Here is a 15,072-nt window from a genome sequence, read left to right as displayed (position 1 = left end):
TCTTGTTGTAGATCCTGTTTATTTACCTATGTACAACATTTGATTACATGGCCAGTAACGTTTACAAATAATAAATATTGCCATCCCAACGATGTGGTTGTCTCTTTTCATTGTCGTCGTTCTTCGTGTCATCACCTGAGCTTTTAACACAAAACGACGGTTTTGTGCGTGCGCCGCCATCCCCTTTGACCTCGCCTCAGTGCTGAATTGAAATAAATAATTCATTTCTAAAGTAAATACTTGCAAAGAATACAAGGAAAACCAGACTATATTTCAAAATAAAACTATAAAGAAGTCAAATCTACAGTAATACAATAAATGGTCTCACCTACAGGAAGAAGGAAGTCTTTTCACCCAATGGGAGGACGGGTGGACAAAGAGAGCCATCGTTGGCAAGAAGTTTGAAACAACAGGTAGTGATCTCACTTCCTGTTGCCAATTGTGCAAGTTTGAGTCTTGGTTTATTTCCTTCCAATCTTCTTTACTTTGAAGACAGGAAATGACTCCATTTTACAATTTTGTCCACAGGAAATGTCAAAAACTTTGAGTATATTAAAAATAGATCCTACACGTCTAACAATAAATAAAATTACAACATAAAACATTTTCATGGGCGTGGCAACTCTTGTCCTTGTACTGAAATGGCAACAAACGAGCCAAGTTGATGGTTGCTAGGTAAACACTTCCCAGCACGCCCTTCAAAGTCAAATCTCTTTTTATTTTCACATCCTGCCACTACTTGTGCAAGTTGGGGTGCCCGTTGTATCGCAGTCCCCCACTTTGGACACGAAAAAGCTTTTACTTTGTGGACAGGAAATGTTGAACAATTTTGGACACAAGAAATGTCAAAAAGAATCACCACTTTTTGACAATATTAAAATAGGTCCTAAACCCCAACAACATTTTGCATGTGACAATAAATAAAATGGTTTTTATGCAAATGGAAACACTTATTGTGAAAAGCACGATGGTTTCCTGGTAATGGCAACGAAAGAGTCAACTTGGGCGCAGATTTCCATTTGACTCACTCATTTTGAAATCTTTTATTGCATGAGCTTGACTTCCACTTCCTGTTTGTGTTAGGCAACATTCTTGGCTTGTCCTCGCCCGCCGTCCGTCCCTTTTCCCGCGCCCATGCCATTTCCGCTTCCGTCCAAAAGGCATCACAGGTGAATTGTTTTCATGGGTTCACCAAGACCCAAATGCCTGGTTCTGACTGGACCCCCCCAGGCACCATCCCCTAAAATTATACCCCTTGGTCGCCCGGTTCGATGCCTGGTCCCCCCCGACAGAGTCACCTGTTGTCGCGCAGCCTTTCCACGTGGCTCCGGGTATCCGACTGGCCCATGTCCAAATGGTGGCAGACTCTCCCCCTCTCCTTTAAGACACCGACCCCCCTACCCCTGACCCCCCGCCGCCTGACCCACATAGTCACAAATTGTCTTGCAACCTCTCCATATAGCTCCTGATTTCCGACCGGCCCATGTCCACGTCGTGGCAGACCCACTTGATGTCATCCTCGCCGCCCTTGCCGAGCAGGACCGAGGGGTCGGCGTATGGGCCGCCGGCCCCACCCCGGTGGTGGTCGTTGGGGAGCACGGTGGCAAATGAGGTGAATTTGACTCGTTTGCGTTTGCCGGTGGCCCTGGGAGAGTTGTTGAGATGCTCGGCGTCGTGTCGAACGGCGGGGATGGTGGAAAGGCACTGGTGGGGGTCTGGGAGAGCCCGGGGTAAGGTCTGGCTACGGGAGATGCCCCGGTGGCCCCCGCCGCCCCGGCTGGCGGCCACGGCCAAGGCGGTACCCGCCCCGTTGAGAAGGTACTTGCTTTCTTCATAGGCGTCCTCGCCGCGGTCGATGATGGTGGTGCACTCGTCGGGCGGCGCCCCCGGACACGGATCGGCCTGGTCCGGGTGCTCCGCCAGGAGGTCGGCCTCATTGCCCAGCCAAACCCAGTCGTGGGCGTGGTTCATGTTGCCGCCTGTCTCCAGCACAGGCACCTGCTTGTGGCGGTACCTGACAAGGACATGCCACAACGACCTCCGTCATTTTTGCTGCCTTCAAAACCACTTACATCTTCTTTGCCAGCTTCAATGTCAAGTTATGTCATCTTTGGTACCTTGAGCTGCAGATTCTGTTGCCTTCGGCACCTTTACAGTACGACTTTGTTTCAACAGGTGGTTGGTTGTGAAGTTCTTTATAGACATTTTAAAGCAAGTCGTGTAATCTTAGGGTACTCGTGAGAGGTTTTGACTGCATCTACTGAACTTTGTATGTCATAATGGATGTTTTACTCTGAAATTCTAACCTAAGTTTGGAAACCTCTTATTTTGAAGCCCCTTGCTACGCACCAACAGAGCGGTGCTCCCAATTTTGTTGTATACCTGTTGTATAATCACAATAAAGGCATTCTCCTCTTCTCCACTTTGGAACTCTTACACTCGTTTGCAGCCCTACTTTGAAATCCTCTTCCTGGTTTGGATGTGTACTTTGAAATGTAACCCAGGTTCCACAGCCTACTTTGAAACCATAACCCTATTTTTGCTGAAACCTCAACCTTAGTTTGAAACCTTTCTTTGAAACCCTAAGCCCAGGATTAAACCCTCATTGGAAATGCTAGTCCGTTCATGCGTTCAATGACTTCAGCTCAGCTCATTGTAACAGCAAATACTGTCATCCTTGGTACCGGTGACAGTGAGTGGTGTCATCTTTGGTACCCTTAACAGCATCTTATGGACTCTTTGAGACCTCAACAGTGAATTTTGCTTTGAACCTACCTGAAGGCAAAGCTGACGCAGTTGATGAGGAAGACGAGGATGGCCAGACAGAAGACCCCCAAGAGGGCGTACATCCCGATCTCCAGGTCTGACAGTCCCCTGGTACTCTGGCTCAGCTCGCTGTCCGAGGCTCCAGGCACCTCCACTTGGGCCGGGTAGCCGGCGTAGTCCCCTGCCCGGCTCGGACTCCCTCCACCAACCCGGCCGCCCCCGCCTGCTTTCCCGCCCGTCGCCCGATGGGTCACGGTACTCTTGGTTGTTAAGCTCACCTGACAATTGGACGATCAATCAGCAAGTTGGCTTTTATTCGCGGGAATCGGCCAAGTACAAAAAGATTTTTGTTGTTGTCCAACCTTCCTCATGGCGCCTTCCTCGCGGTCCACAGCCACTGCCACACTTTTTGACTCCCACTCGACTCCGTCTCCGGCTCTCAGCTGCTCGGTGTTGTTGTCGGGCCCTCCCCCTTCCTCCGGACTTCCGCCCTCGGCGACGCCGAACTTGACCACCACGTTGCCAACACCTGACGCCAACACGCTCTTCCTCTTGGACTTCTGACAGGTCTCTGAGATCACCATCTCGACGCGCACCAACGCCCCCTGGCCCTCACCTTCCGCCACCACTACGGGCCAGTGTTGTTCCTGAGGGAGCAATTCCACCAACAAGAGGGCACATTAACGAGCTTCTTGACTGACCCACCAACCGACCGACAAAGTTACTGACTGAACTAACCAGTTGGGTGACTGAGTGACCAACTCACGACCTGACCCACTTACTGACTGACTAAATGAAATCCGGCTGGTTGAGTGACCAACTTTTGAACTAACTTAGCGACTCTCACTAATTTTCTGACTGACTGACTGACCGACCGACCGATTGCCTGGCTAACAGACTGGTTGAGTAACCAACTTAAAACAAGTAAACTGATAAATAAATGACTGATTGACTAACTAATTGCTTGACTTACTAACCAAATGAATGACTAATATCAACCTACTGTCATAACTAAATGGTCGACTAAGAGTTAACTGAGTGACCAACCGGCTAACTCGCCGACCTATTGACGATAGAGCCCTGGTTAGCTGTGTGATGACCTGACTAACTGACTGACTAACCAACTAACTAACCACCACGATGTACCTGTGTTGCTCCTGAACAATTTAACCAGTAAGGGGCTAAAGGCAAAACATTGCAGGCGCTAATTGAAGCTCCTACCTGATTGGTTACGGAGATGACATTGTCGTCCAATGACACGGCAGACAGCAGAAAGTCCTTGGGGTCGTATATGTCAAGCGGCGTAACGGAGCCGTCGCTGTAGTGGATCCAAGCACTGATGGCTGCTTCCTGAAATGGAATCATAAGCACTTTGAACGCATTTAGCTTTTCACCGCAGCACAATCTGTTGTAGATACCCCATTTAGACCTAAGGTAAGAAGACTAACTGTTCAAAGTGGACCACCATGGCACCGCCATGTATGAAAATTGGTCTTATATCTTAACTAACGCGCTGGTTAGTTGATTTACTAACTCAATCAAACCAACTGTAACTGACGGACTAATTGATCGACCAACTACAACACACTTGAACTGGCTAACTGATTGACTGACTGACTAACCAAGAGGCTAAGAAACAAATTGACCATATGAGAAACATACTAGATAAACTGCCTGACTTACCTACTGAGTGACTCATTAAGCACCTGGATAACTAACTCATTTGCTGACTAACAATCTGACTGAGTGATTAAACAACCTGCTCGGTAACCCCGATCGTTTTTGACTGCCGAAGAACTGACTCGGCTACCAACAGAATACGCGCTTGTCTGATCAACCGACCCGTCAACTGACGGACAAACTAACCAAACATAGACAAACATACTGTGAACTGATTTACCACTCGTAAAAATGTATTTCGTGATGTGCGTATTGTCATGGCAACAGGCTCCTTCCTGCCTCTAATTGAGGTGCGCACATCTTAGTACAGGTGGGAACATGATAGTAGCGCATATCTGGCATTGCTCAAGCAGACACACACATACACGTAGCACTAACACACACACTTAGTGGAGTTTGTTCGTGGCTGACAGTTAGGCAGGCGGCTAATTAGGAGCCGATTATCACATAAGGCAGATAAGCAGCGTGAGATGTTCACAGCGAAGGATTACTCTTTGGATCGGCTGATTACGACCTCGGGGCTTCTCCTTCCACACCGACCTGCCGTCTACTTGTGCGAGTGTGTGCCCTGAGTTTTGCTGAAAAGATACAAAGAGCCCCCCAAGTGAAGTCAACTCTCCTATTTCCGATTTGTCGAGCGTAAGTATAACAGAAACGCAATTACCTGATCATAAGCGCTTTAGCAAGTGCACATGGGACACTTTTAATGGTCATTCCAAGGTTCAACTTTTAGTGTCTAGCTTAGCTTTGCTAAGTGACAACAAAGATACTAGAGTTGTAATTACAATTGAGACTGTTGTTTTTTTTTACTACAGCAACAATTTTACAGTTACGCCTAAAAGTGGTTCTACTTTTTACATTTGTACAACAGTTAAGAAACTCACCTGACACACAATTCCCTGACACGAAAGTGAATCAGTTTTAACACCAAAAAAAAAGTGTCATTTATTTGGACTCAAAAACAAATTTGACAAATGATGATTAAAAAGAAGCGATTGTGTAGTGCGTGTCCTCCTACCTGTTTGGGCGCACGCAACAATTCGCTGGCGGTGGCGGTCATCAGGACGGCTTGGTAATTCCCGCCAGCGGGCGCCAAGCTGAGCGTGAGCGAGGCCACCAGCTGGACCCCCATGTCGGCGATGGCGACCTGCGCGTTAAAAAATGATACGTCACAATTAACAATACCAACCACTGTAGTTACAATACAATGCACAAAATAAGTTTTAAAGATTACGATTTATGATTTGTTCTGCAATGCGATTCAGGCAGAGTATGATTACGGTTGACTGTACTTGCATTTTTCTTACCTTGTCATCCAACACGGTCACCGTCTTCTCTGCCAGGATGGAGTCGGACAGAGGTGACATCACCTGCCGAGCAAAAGACAGGCCAACTTTATATTTGTAACCGAGGTGACAGCGTTTCGACTGACTTCAATTCAATGGCCAACTTCAAAGTCCGACAATGACAAGTGTGATATCTTCACAAATCAACGCGACAAGTAGAGAGTGTCACATGAGCCGACGTGTGAATGGAAAGAACGGAAAGGCAAAAATTGTCACACTCATAAATGTTGACTGGGATACCCACAGGAAATGCCGGCTAAATTCTGCTTGTGTGTGTGAGCGTGCGTGTGTGTCAAGTACTTGGATAGTGGTGATGCCTAGGTCTCGTCCAATCAGAACGCGTCCGTCGACCAACCTGGCAATGCGTTCGTCTTCCACCTGGGTAAAATAAAGGTCACTTTATTAGGTACTCCCTGATTAAACCGGTACCTAATGAAGTGTCTGGTAATCATGGCGCAGGTACCTTGAGCTGATCCAGAACCAAGTGAGTGATGTCGGCCTGCCAGTCGGAGCCCAGCATGCGCACCACCTCCCCTCCCGGGTCGGACGGCTCGGCCACAAAGTGCGTGAGGACGCGCACAAGGGCGTACTGGTACTGTAGGACAAGGCACGCGTCAGCACCGAACATCTTCATCGGAAGATCTTTGCAAGCAAAGAGGAGAACCTGCAGTGTGCAGCCTTTGCCCTTCCTCTCGTCGTCCTCGTCGTCTTCGCTGTCTCTCGTCGGCCTGATCAAAGATGCCGCAGACCATGTTCATGGAAGGAAAAAAAATCATTGAGGTGGCAAGCTAACACACATGCTTAACATATTGAATATTATATTCAATGACTCTTTTTGCAAATATATACCAAAATCCCAAAATATATATTTTTTGCACGGAAATCATTTGTGGTGGAAAGATTGTGGTAAAAAAAAAATCATGAAAAAATTCAATCCAATTTTTTTTTCTTGAGACTTCAATTTTTTTTTCAACACATAAGTTCTTTCTAGCAAAACAAATCAGGAAATAACACTTCAAACTAGACAATACATTAAAAGATGTCAATCCTCAGCCCTTTTGTTTGTTTCTCTGAGTTTTCCATTTTTTAAAATTTTTTTGTATGACAGCTAAAACCGCAAACTTTTGACCAAAGTGAGAAGAGAGAGCGTTTCCATATTTTGACGCAGCGGCAAACTTCATTGTGTCCATGCGTGACAGTTTTTGAAATTGGTGAAGGGCTCCTTCAGTCTGGACGCTTTCCAAGCCCAAGTTTGATTGGTTCCCTCTCACCTTTTGCTGTTGGCAGCGTTGGGGGAGATGGGCACACGCCAGCCTTTGACCTGGCTGAGCTCGGTGTCGGATACGTGGATCTGCAGAGGCAGCTTGGGCACCCAAACGTCCAGCGACAGGCTGGCCGTCAGGTGCATGTATGCAAAGACCACCGACACCTGCAGACGCCCGCGCATCTCCTTGCCATTCACCAGAACCTCATCGCAATTCCCGGAAACCTGCGTTACAAACACAAGGCGGCCGCTGGAAATAAAGTTGGACTGTATTCGATTGTGTTTTAGCGCACTTTGAGGGACTTTTGCTGAGTTGGCAATGTGAAACGAAATCAAGTTAAAAACATCCGTCTGATAACACACACAAAGTGAACAAGTGTATTTTGTTTTCGTGTGTGTGCGTGTGTATGTGTGTTTGTTGCTGAGTGTGAGCTTTGAGGACACTGAAGAATGGTTTTAATCTGGGTTGCTTTGCCACAGCAACCACGGCGACAAAAGCCAGACGCGAGGAATTGGGAAGCAAAAAGCGGCGGCCTCAGCACTTCAACAAGTGTGCGGTGGAGGAGGAAAAAAACACGCACACAAAATCCCAAACTGTCAAACTCCATCCGGCAGCGCTACAAAAGCAATGGAAACTTCCGCCTAACTTTCTCGACTGCTTCAAACAAATATCGTATTTAGCTTGGCTTTGCTGTCTTTGTCATTTTATTTTTATTTTTTAGTTGAAAGAGAAACATCCAATCATGTGTGGGTCGATCTTGTGGCATACTATACAATTAGCGCTATATGCTAATTAAACAGCTGATTATACATACCACAGGTTGGGGCTATAAATGCTCACTGGGTGGGTGGGCCGCTCTATTAGGTACACCTGCACCGTATCATAAAGCGGGCAGGAGAGCCGGAATACATTGTAACGGAGGATATACATACATATACTTCTTGGATGCAGTATAGAAAAATAGTTTTTTATTTATTTATAAAAAATAATAATATCTACACTTTATTTATAATGTATTTAAATGCATATCAATATTAATATTGATGATATATATAACATTTTTATTGAATATGTACGTTAAATTGCGAAACGACTTATATTAAAACGTGATACTTTTCCTGGCATGGCTGCCATATTTCTTAGCATGCAATTCGATGGGACTTTTCTTCATTACATGTCCCCGCAAAGCCCAATTTTGCCCGAATGCGGGCGCCCTGCGCTGCACGTTTTGTCAGAGAGAAAAAAATCACCCCCTTTTCACATGTGCAACATCCCCCGTGAGGCCGCACAAGTATCTGCAATTGCGCTCGGCGTGACGCCCGCCGGGGAGCCCAACCTTCAGACTATGGTGAGGCTCTCATCCAATCAGGAGGCCCCTTCGCCGAGCGGGGGCGGGTACTGAAGTGGCCGAATAGCAGACCCGCGGATGGGATCACACCTCCCACCTGCCTGGCCGTCATTTGAGAGGGTCACGCCGGGGCCAATCGCCTCCGAATCGTATTCAAAAAGAAGAATGGATGATTCTCACAGCGGATAGCTTGGCCCTTGAGGTGACCACCAAAAAAGTGCTTCAATTGGACTCTTTTGCGCCGTGTTCACCACAAAAATTTGTGAATCCCACTCGTGACACCAAATATACTTTCGCCTCGAGGCAGTCGTCACAAAAACGCTGGAATCGAGTCTCTTCTTCATTGTGTTTCGCATTGACTTCTCAACCCTAATTTCTTATCCCAGCAAAAGAGCAAAATGAATTTTCAACGTAAAAAATAGGTGTAAAATCAGATCCAAACTTCTGAGCTGTACCACAAATGCTTAACCTTTTGAATTTTATAAAACGTATCTCTCCTTGAGAGGGGAGGGGCATTGAGGAAAAAAACAAAACAAAAAAACAATCCCACTTTTGACCTCAACCACAACCATTGTGCAGGCTTAGCCGAGAAACCTTTGGCCTTGAAGTGGACTTGAACGTCAACAACCAAGTGAGGGTGCTGGACTTGCTCGCTTGTTTGGGGACTGCGCTGCACTGCTGCATGCTGTGAGAAAAAAAAATAAAAAATCCCGTTCAACTCTCCCGCTTCTGCTTTTGTGTTGAAGTCGGCAAAGATGCAATCTACTTAGCTTCAAACGTTTGCTTCCTTTGTCAAACCCGTCGAGTGGGCTTGAAGAAAAGGTGTGTGCGTGATGTGCGTGTGTGTGCGTGTAAATTAGCAGCCTTATTAGCATGGAAGTCAACGCTGGCCCCAATATGTCTGCTTGCGTGGCCTCAGTATGTGTGTGTGTGTGTGTATGTGTGTGTTGGTGCGTGTCAACTTTTAAATTTACACACATGTGAGCGAGCGTGTGCTGAGTTGTCACACGCCGTTATTCAAATGAGACAAAGCGATCAAAGATACCGGAATCATATTTGGAGTTAAAGCGAGTCAAAGTTGAGCCGTGTTTGCTCAGTCGCTGCGTTGCCGGACGAACAAGCACTTCCCTTTTGGGTCTCCGATTCAAAATGTGCAAAGCAGAAGCGAAATCAAATGGGACAAAAAGAAAAATCACGTCAAATAATCTGCCAGCGTCCTGCATTCACCTTGAACCAGTTGATGAATGTGAAGATTGTTCAGTTTCCAACACACGCATATTGTTTAGTGTTTAGTGTCGACTGCTGCTGGCTGTGTATGTTAGCATGCTAATTTGCGGCTAATTAGTTATCGACCCTGGCGGCCATGTTTTATGGAGGCGTGACACGGGTCACGCTCGACAGCCGGGCCCTACTTCACACATTTGCGGCGATCCAACACCTGGCATGTGATGTTGCGGCAGACAATCTTAGATGTAGTGTGTTAACTTCAAATTTCCAAACCCTGTCAAGACAATTCGGAGATTCGCAAAATGCAAAGGAAGACGCAAGATGGAGAATCTTTTTTGTTTTGTTTTGAGAGTCGTTCCAAATTTGGCAAGTTTGTTAGCAAAACTCTTCGCAGTACTGTGTCACTTTCTATTGTTCTATTTTTATTTTCACCGGGACTTGATTGCACCCGCTGTGCTGTCCGCCTCGACTGCAGCACATTTCCATGCACGCGCACGTGTACACGAGAGTGCGGGACCATCAGGAGTGAAACTTTTGGGTCACGGTGACAGTCTGCGAGCAGCCTGACATTGCGTCCGTCCGCTCCGTGGACTTAAAAGCATTTGATGGGCGTTTAAAAAAAAAAAAAAAAAAAAAAGCTGTCAGCGAGGAGTTACAAGTTCATTGTGCCGGCGGGAGTCGAAACAAAGTCAAAATGTTCAATAGGGTTGGAAAAGTCACTTGGGGCGTTTTAGCGGGAGAAGAAGGCGGGCCTCAGGGTTTACCCCCCCCCCATCCCACTATAGAAGTGATCAGAACAACTTGAAATACAGTCAAGCCCTGCTTCACTAATACTAAAAATATGAAAAACCATATATGGAGTCGCCTTGTGCTGAAGAAATGCGCGGTACTCGTTACTTGGGGAATGACAAAACACAAATATTTGCAAAAGAGAAACAAAAAGGAAGACAAATCGGTAAATGATTTTCTTGAAATGTTGTCATTTTTGTGTAATTTTAAGCACCTCCCTTGCACAATACAAAATTAAGCCTAATATTTAATAAAAACAAGAAAAAAGTGCAATTCATGCAAATTTGATGAGGCCTTCCTCCAGTGATTTATATTGTAGCAGTCAGCAAAAGTGCGCGTAGGCACGCACACACACACACACACACACACAATTTCCAAGGACAAGGTGTGCACGCGTGTGTTTAAAGGTCACCCGTGTGTGCTTTATTAAATGTCGCTCAGATCAATTCTTAATCACCCTTGTGTCCATACGGGTACAAACAGCCCTCTTAAGGCACGCACAAACATCATCCAATCAAATTGCGACAATGCGAGAGGAAATACGGGTAATCCAGTAATGAGAGCGCAGAAAGCTTGCCCTTCACATCACGAGACATTTCTACTTATAAATAAACTTGCTGAACGTGGCTTTCCGGAAAGACTAATTTTGGGAAGAAGGATTTTGATAAAGACTGAATATGTGTTTTAAGTTCTTGATGCTATGATACTTGCTTGAGCAGACAGGAATTATACTTGCACACACAGCCTAAGTGACCTTACCACCACTTCCTTTAGATCTCACCATACACTCACAGAGTCTGTTAAAAAACTGCGTAAAGTTTTTGGAAGCAAGAACTAACACGTACATCTCTAACACGTACATCTCTAACCAAAAGGGCAGATGTTTCCCCAAACAAAGGATGTTTGTGTCACCCTGTTTTGCCAGTTATTTTGAAAAACATGTAACCAATCAGTGTCAATAGATGAAACATCATAACCATATTAGGATTGCAAGCAACCGCCAAAAAACTCACGCTAACGCCCTTTTGAGAGTATAAAACGAGGTCTAAAAGAGAAGAAGGGCGCTCTTGCTTAGGATCATCTATACATATAGATGGTGACTTTGTAACAGCCCAAGATCTTGTAATAAAACCCTTTCCTTACAGAGAAGACTTCTGACTTTTAATTCTCAATATGCCAATAAACCAACACGTCGCTTCAAGACCAAAAAGTATTTAGACCTTTTCTGTAGCCATCAAAGGGATAGCAGAATATTTTGAACATGAGAAATGTTTTTGTAAGCGTGTTGAAAAGGTGGACTCAATCTAGAGCAGCAAACACAGGCTGAAAGACACGCTCAAAGACACGCAATGAAATGAGTGCCCTCCGTTGCCGGCGTTATTGATCACACTTAAACAGCGGGGCTCCCGTCGGTCGGCGCAAGGAAATTGTCTCCATATTGAAAGTGTCACAGCGAGGGTGCGTTTCATTTGCGCTTCCCGAGGACAAAGGAGATGCCGCGCCGGAGAAATCAATCTTCTATCTTTGGCCGGGCGAGCGAGCGCATTCCTCTGCTTGATTCATTTAGTGTTTCGGCGGCGGCGACGGCTAGCATGCGCGTTAGCGTCGTCCGCCGCCACTTTAAAGTTTTACAGCCGGATGAATTTGCCACATTTGTGCGCCATAAACGTTACGGCTTTATAGCCCGTATAGATTTAACTTTGTGTTTGTGGACGCTCTAATTCTTCATGGGATTTGTTGTTAAAGAGGGGAATGGTGGGGAGCGACCAATCACAAGAATGAGCTAAAAACAACAACAAGCCTCCTCATAAAACTGTAGCGCATTTAAAAGTGACAACATATCTAAAAAAAAACAAAAAAGAAAAGGCTGTTTTTCCATGAGCCAAAGAAAATAGATTCTTTCATTCCTAAAAGAATACGGATAATGGAGAGAATTTTGCAAACTTCAAAAACTATTTAGCCTTTAACAAATGTAGCATGTCAATGGTGAAGGAGAATTTTGTCAAGTTCATGGTTTCTAAAACTAAAGACAGTTAGGAGTTGGTATCTAAACAAATATAGCCTAATTGTTTTTCAAATCATCAGAGACAATTTAGACTTGAGATAATGAATAGACTCTCTATGGGTTTTGTAAACGTCAAAGACAAATCTCGTTTAAGACAGATGTTGAATATTGGCTCGTGAAGACATCAAAAACGACTTACAATCTTGCAGTCATGTTGATAATTTTATAAATATAAACTAAACCTATTCTAACAAATTGAGCATGCGTTGTTCTGCAAATATAAAGAACAATTGGAATCTTAAACTAACATAGCATACATTTGTCAAACAAAAATATCAGAGTCAATGTTTTTATAAACAAAGCCAATTCTTAGTAAACGTTAAATACGTATTTTTGAAAACATTAAAGACAATTTTGAGTTAAAAATCTGGGTGATGTGAACAACAAAGAACTCGCAGTCACAAAAATGAGCAAGAACACGAAGCTGTAAAAGCCACAATTTGCCAAACGAGGCCCTTTTTTTTAACCAAGGTTGGTAAATTGGCGTCATCATCGTCATCATCATCATTCCCGAGGAGACGAGTAGCGTAATGAATGAAGCCATTAAACGCTCCGCTGCTCAGAGTGAATTAAAACCACAAAGTAGGAGGTTTCGGCGAGATTAGGAAGCGTAAAGACGAGATCTGGTTTACATGCCACGAGAAGAAAAAAAAAAAATGTTTTCCACAAACCTTGTGTTTGTTGTTTTAAACAAAGGCATTTTTTTATTTGATTATTGCAAGCTTGCTAAGTAACATAGATTTTGTTTACTTGGATGCACCCATCAAGTGCGTTCTCAGAAATATCCAAGACAACTCTTCAAATGACCTAACATGTTTTGTAAACATTGAAGAAAATCTCAATGTGCATTGTGTTGGACCACACAAAATTCAAAGGCGATTCAAAAAATCTTAATCTGGTCTTTGATGAAGCTATCAGACACATTTTGGTCAACATCAGACACTTACCTTGAGCACGTGAACGTCGGCCGAACTGCAGCTGATGGCGTCGTCCACTTCCCTCACCTGGCCGTCCGTCCCGACCGTCACCAGCTTGACGGGCAGAGATACCCGGCGCCCTGTGAGGATGGCCGTGTTCAACACCTCCGTGTCCTGTCCAACACACGCATCACAATGACACATTGCTCCTGGTCAATGTACGCATTCTAGCTTCATGCTCCATATTTTTTTCCGCTTAATTTGAGGCAAAGCTCGCAAATTGAAAAGTCAGAATTTGCTAGCGATCGGCACATAGGCCTAACTAATTATTTTGTGGATTTTTTTTTTCAAGTAACTCGTCATTTAAATCCAAAAACAATTTTGTCCGTTTATTAAAAAATAGGACATTGGAATTTGCTAGTGATCGGCACGTTTGATAGCCCTAACTCGAGCTGCAGCTAATGATTATTTTTCTAATCAATTATTTTGTTGATTTTTTTTTCCAATTAACTGATGATTTAGATCGAAAAACAATTTTTGTCCATTCATTCAAAAACAGAACATTATTTCAAATTGACAGTGGAGAGAAATGAATGAACATGAATGGATTACCGAATTAGTCTAACATGTTACAAAATCAGCAAATGTTCCTGAGAAGTCTGCAAATGAATTATTTTGAAAAGAAAAAAAAACAAGAAAAAAAAAAAAGGAGTCTGCTTTCAAGGAAACAGATTAACTGTTGAGTGGTTGAAATTTTTAAGGATGAAATGTCTCTCAACAACTAATCGAAGATCATGATAGTTGTGAATTATTTTGATAACGGATTAGTTTGTTGCTGAATCAATGAACGATTCCAACGCTCAAACTAAACGGTACAAGTTTGGGCAAATACAGGAGACCAAATGCTGATTGTAATCAGGACTGCGATTAGACGCTTGCCACCGGCCGGCGTCCATCTCCATAAGATGGCACCACGCTTGCGAAGGGGGGATTTATCCCTACGCACGCACATGCTCGTGATTAAAAATAAAGGGAAAATTGAGTGTGCCGCTTCCACAAATCGGTCCTGCTTCATGTCAATCAAAGAACCCCCCCCCTGCAAATTATGTTTTGTAAATATCAATGATGATTTAGGAATTCAAAGATCCTGCATGTATTTTTGTAAATACAAACAATGAATCAAAGATGAAAAAATGTTTTTGGGGCAATTTCAGTCTTCAGTGATCAGACCTTGAATTTCTCATTTGATCAACACGAAAACATTTTGCTTTGTTTTGTGACATCAGCAACAGCCGCAAATAAGCGTTTTTGCCAAAAAATCTAAGACAATTTGTTGATTTAAAGATGCCAAAGTACACATTTTATGCAGCCTGAAAGACAATGGAGGCTGTAAAATGTTTGGTAGTCAGGAAGCAAGTGAGGTTGAGAAACAGGTGAGGGGGGGGGGGGGGGGGGGCAGCCAGCAGGGATTAAAGAGGATTAAAAGCATGACAAAGACAATAAGACAAGAAAAAGTGATGAGAGAAGATATCAAGCAAAAGTTTCTGCCTGCAGGCTAAGTGGGAAGAGAAATGTTTACCCGCCACGCGTGTGCATGAGCATTTCATCACATGACCAACACGCTCGCGTGCATGCGCGTGTTAGTCATGAGATGAAATGCGCAGATAAG

The 15,072-nt window shown here is 44.4% G+C and overlaps 1 protein-coding gene across 4 annotated transcripts in view; it reads right to left on the bottom strand.

Annotated features, from left to right (window-relative positions):
* The window catches only part of LOC148397683 (transmembrane protein 132B), a 73,707-nt gene continuing 58,635 nt past the window's right edge, over positions 1 to 15,072 (bottom strand). For 2 of the 4 annotated variants that reach the window (XM_088376471.1, XM_088376472.1), the window contains exons 7-17: positions 13,434 to 13,577; positions 7,064 to 7,281; positions 6,457 to 6,520; positions 6,256 to 6,387; positions 6,093 to 6,170; positions 5,754 to 5,816; positions 5,465 to 5,593; positions 3,988 to 4,116; positions 3,129 to 3,413; positions 2,776 to 3,044; positions 440 to 2,014 (exon numbers count right to left, since the gene is read on the bottom strand). In XM_088376471.1, coding sequence (XP_088232597.1) covers positions 1,432 to 2,014; positions 2,776 to 3,044; positions 3,129 to 3,413; positions 3,988 to 4,116; positions 5,465 to 5,593; positions 5,754 to 5,816; positions 6,093 to 6,170; positions 6,256 to 6,387; positions 6,457 to 6,520; positions 7,064 to 7,281; positions 13,434 to 13,577 — 2,094 coding nt within the window. In that variant the 3' untranslated portion in view covers positions 440 to 1,431. Of the gene's footprint in view, positions 2,015 to 2,775; positions 3,045 to 3,128; positions 3,414 to 3,987; positions 4,117 to 5,464; positions 5,594 to 5,753; positions 5,817 to 6,092; positions 6,171 to 6,255; positions 6,388 to 6,456; positions 6,521 to 7,063; positions 7,282 to 13,433; positions 13,578 to 15,072 lie in introns of all 4 variants that reach the window. The other 2 variants (XM_088376473.1, XM_088376474.1) reach the window with 2 other exon arrangements.

This window comes from Syngnathus floridae, chromosome 5 (genome assembly GCF_059516105.1).
Source record: "Syngnathus floridae isolate MCC-2025c chromosome 5, RoL_Sflo_1.0, whole genome shotgun sequence".
Taxonomy (NCBI): domain Eukaryota; kingdom Metazoa; phylum Chordata; class Actinopteri; order Syngnathiformes; family Syngnathidae; genus Syngnathus; species Syngnathus floridae.
This window is presented reverse-complemented; position numbering and strand designations above follow the sequence as displayed.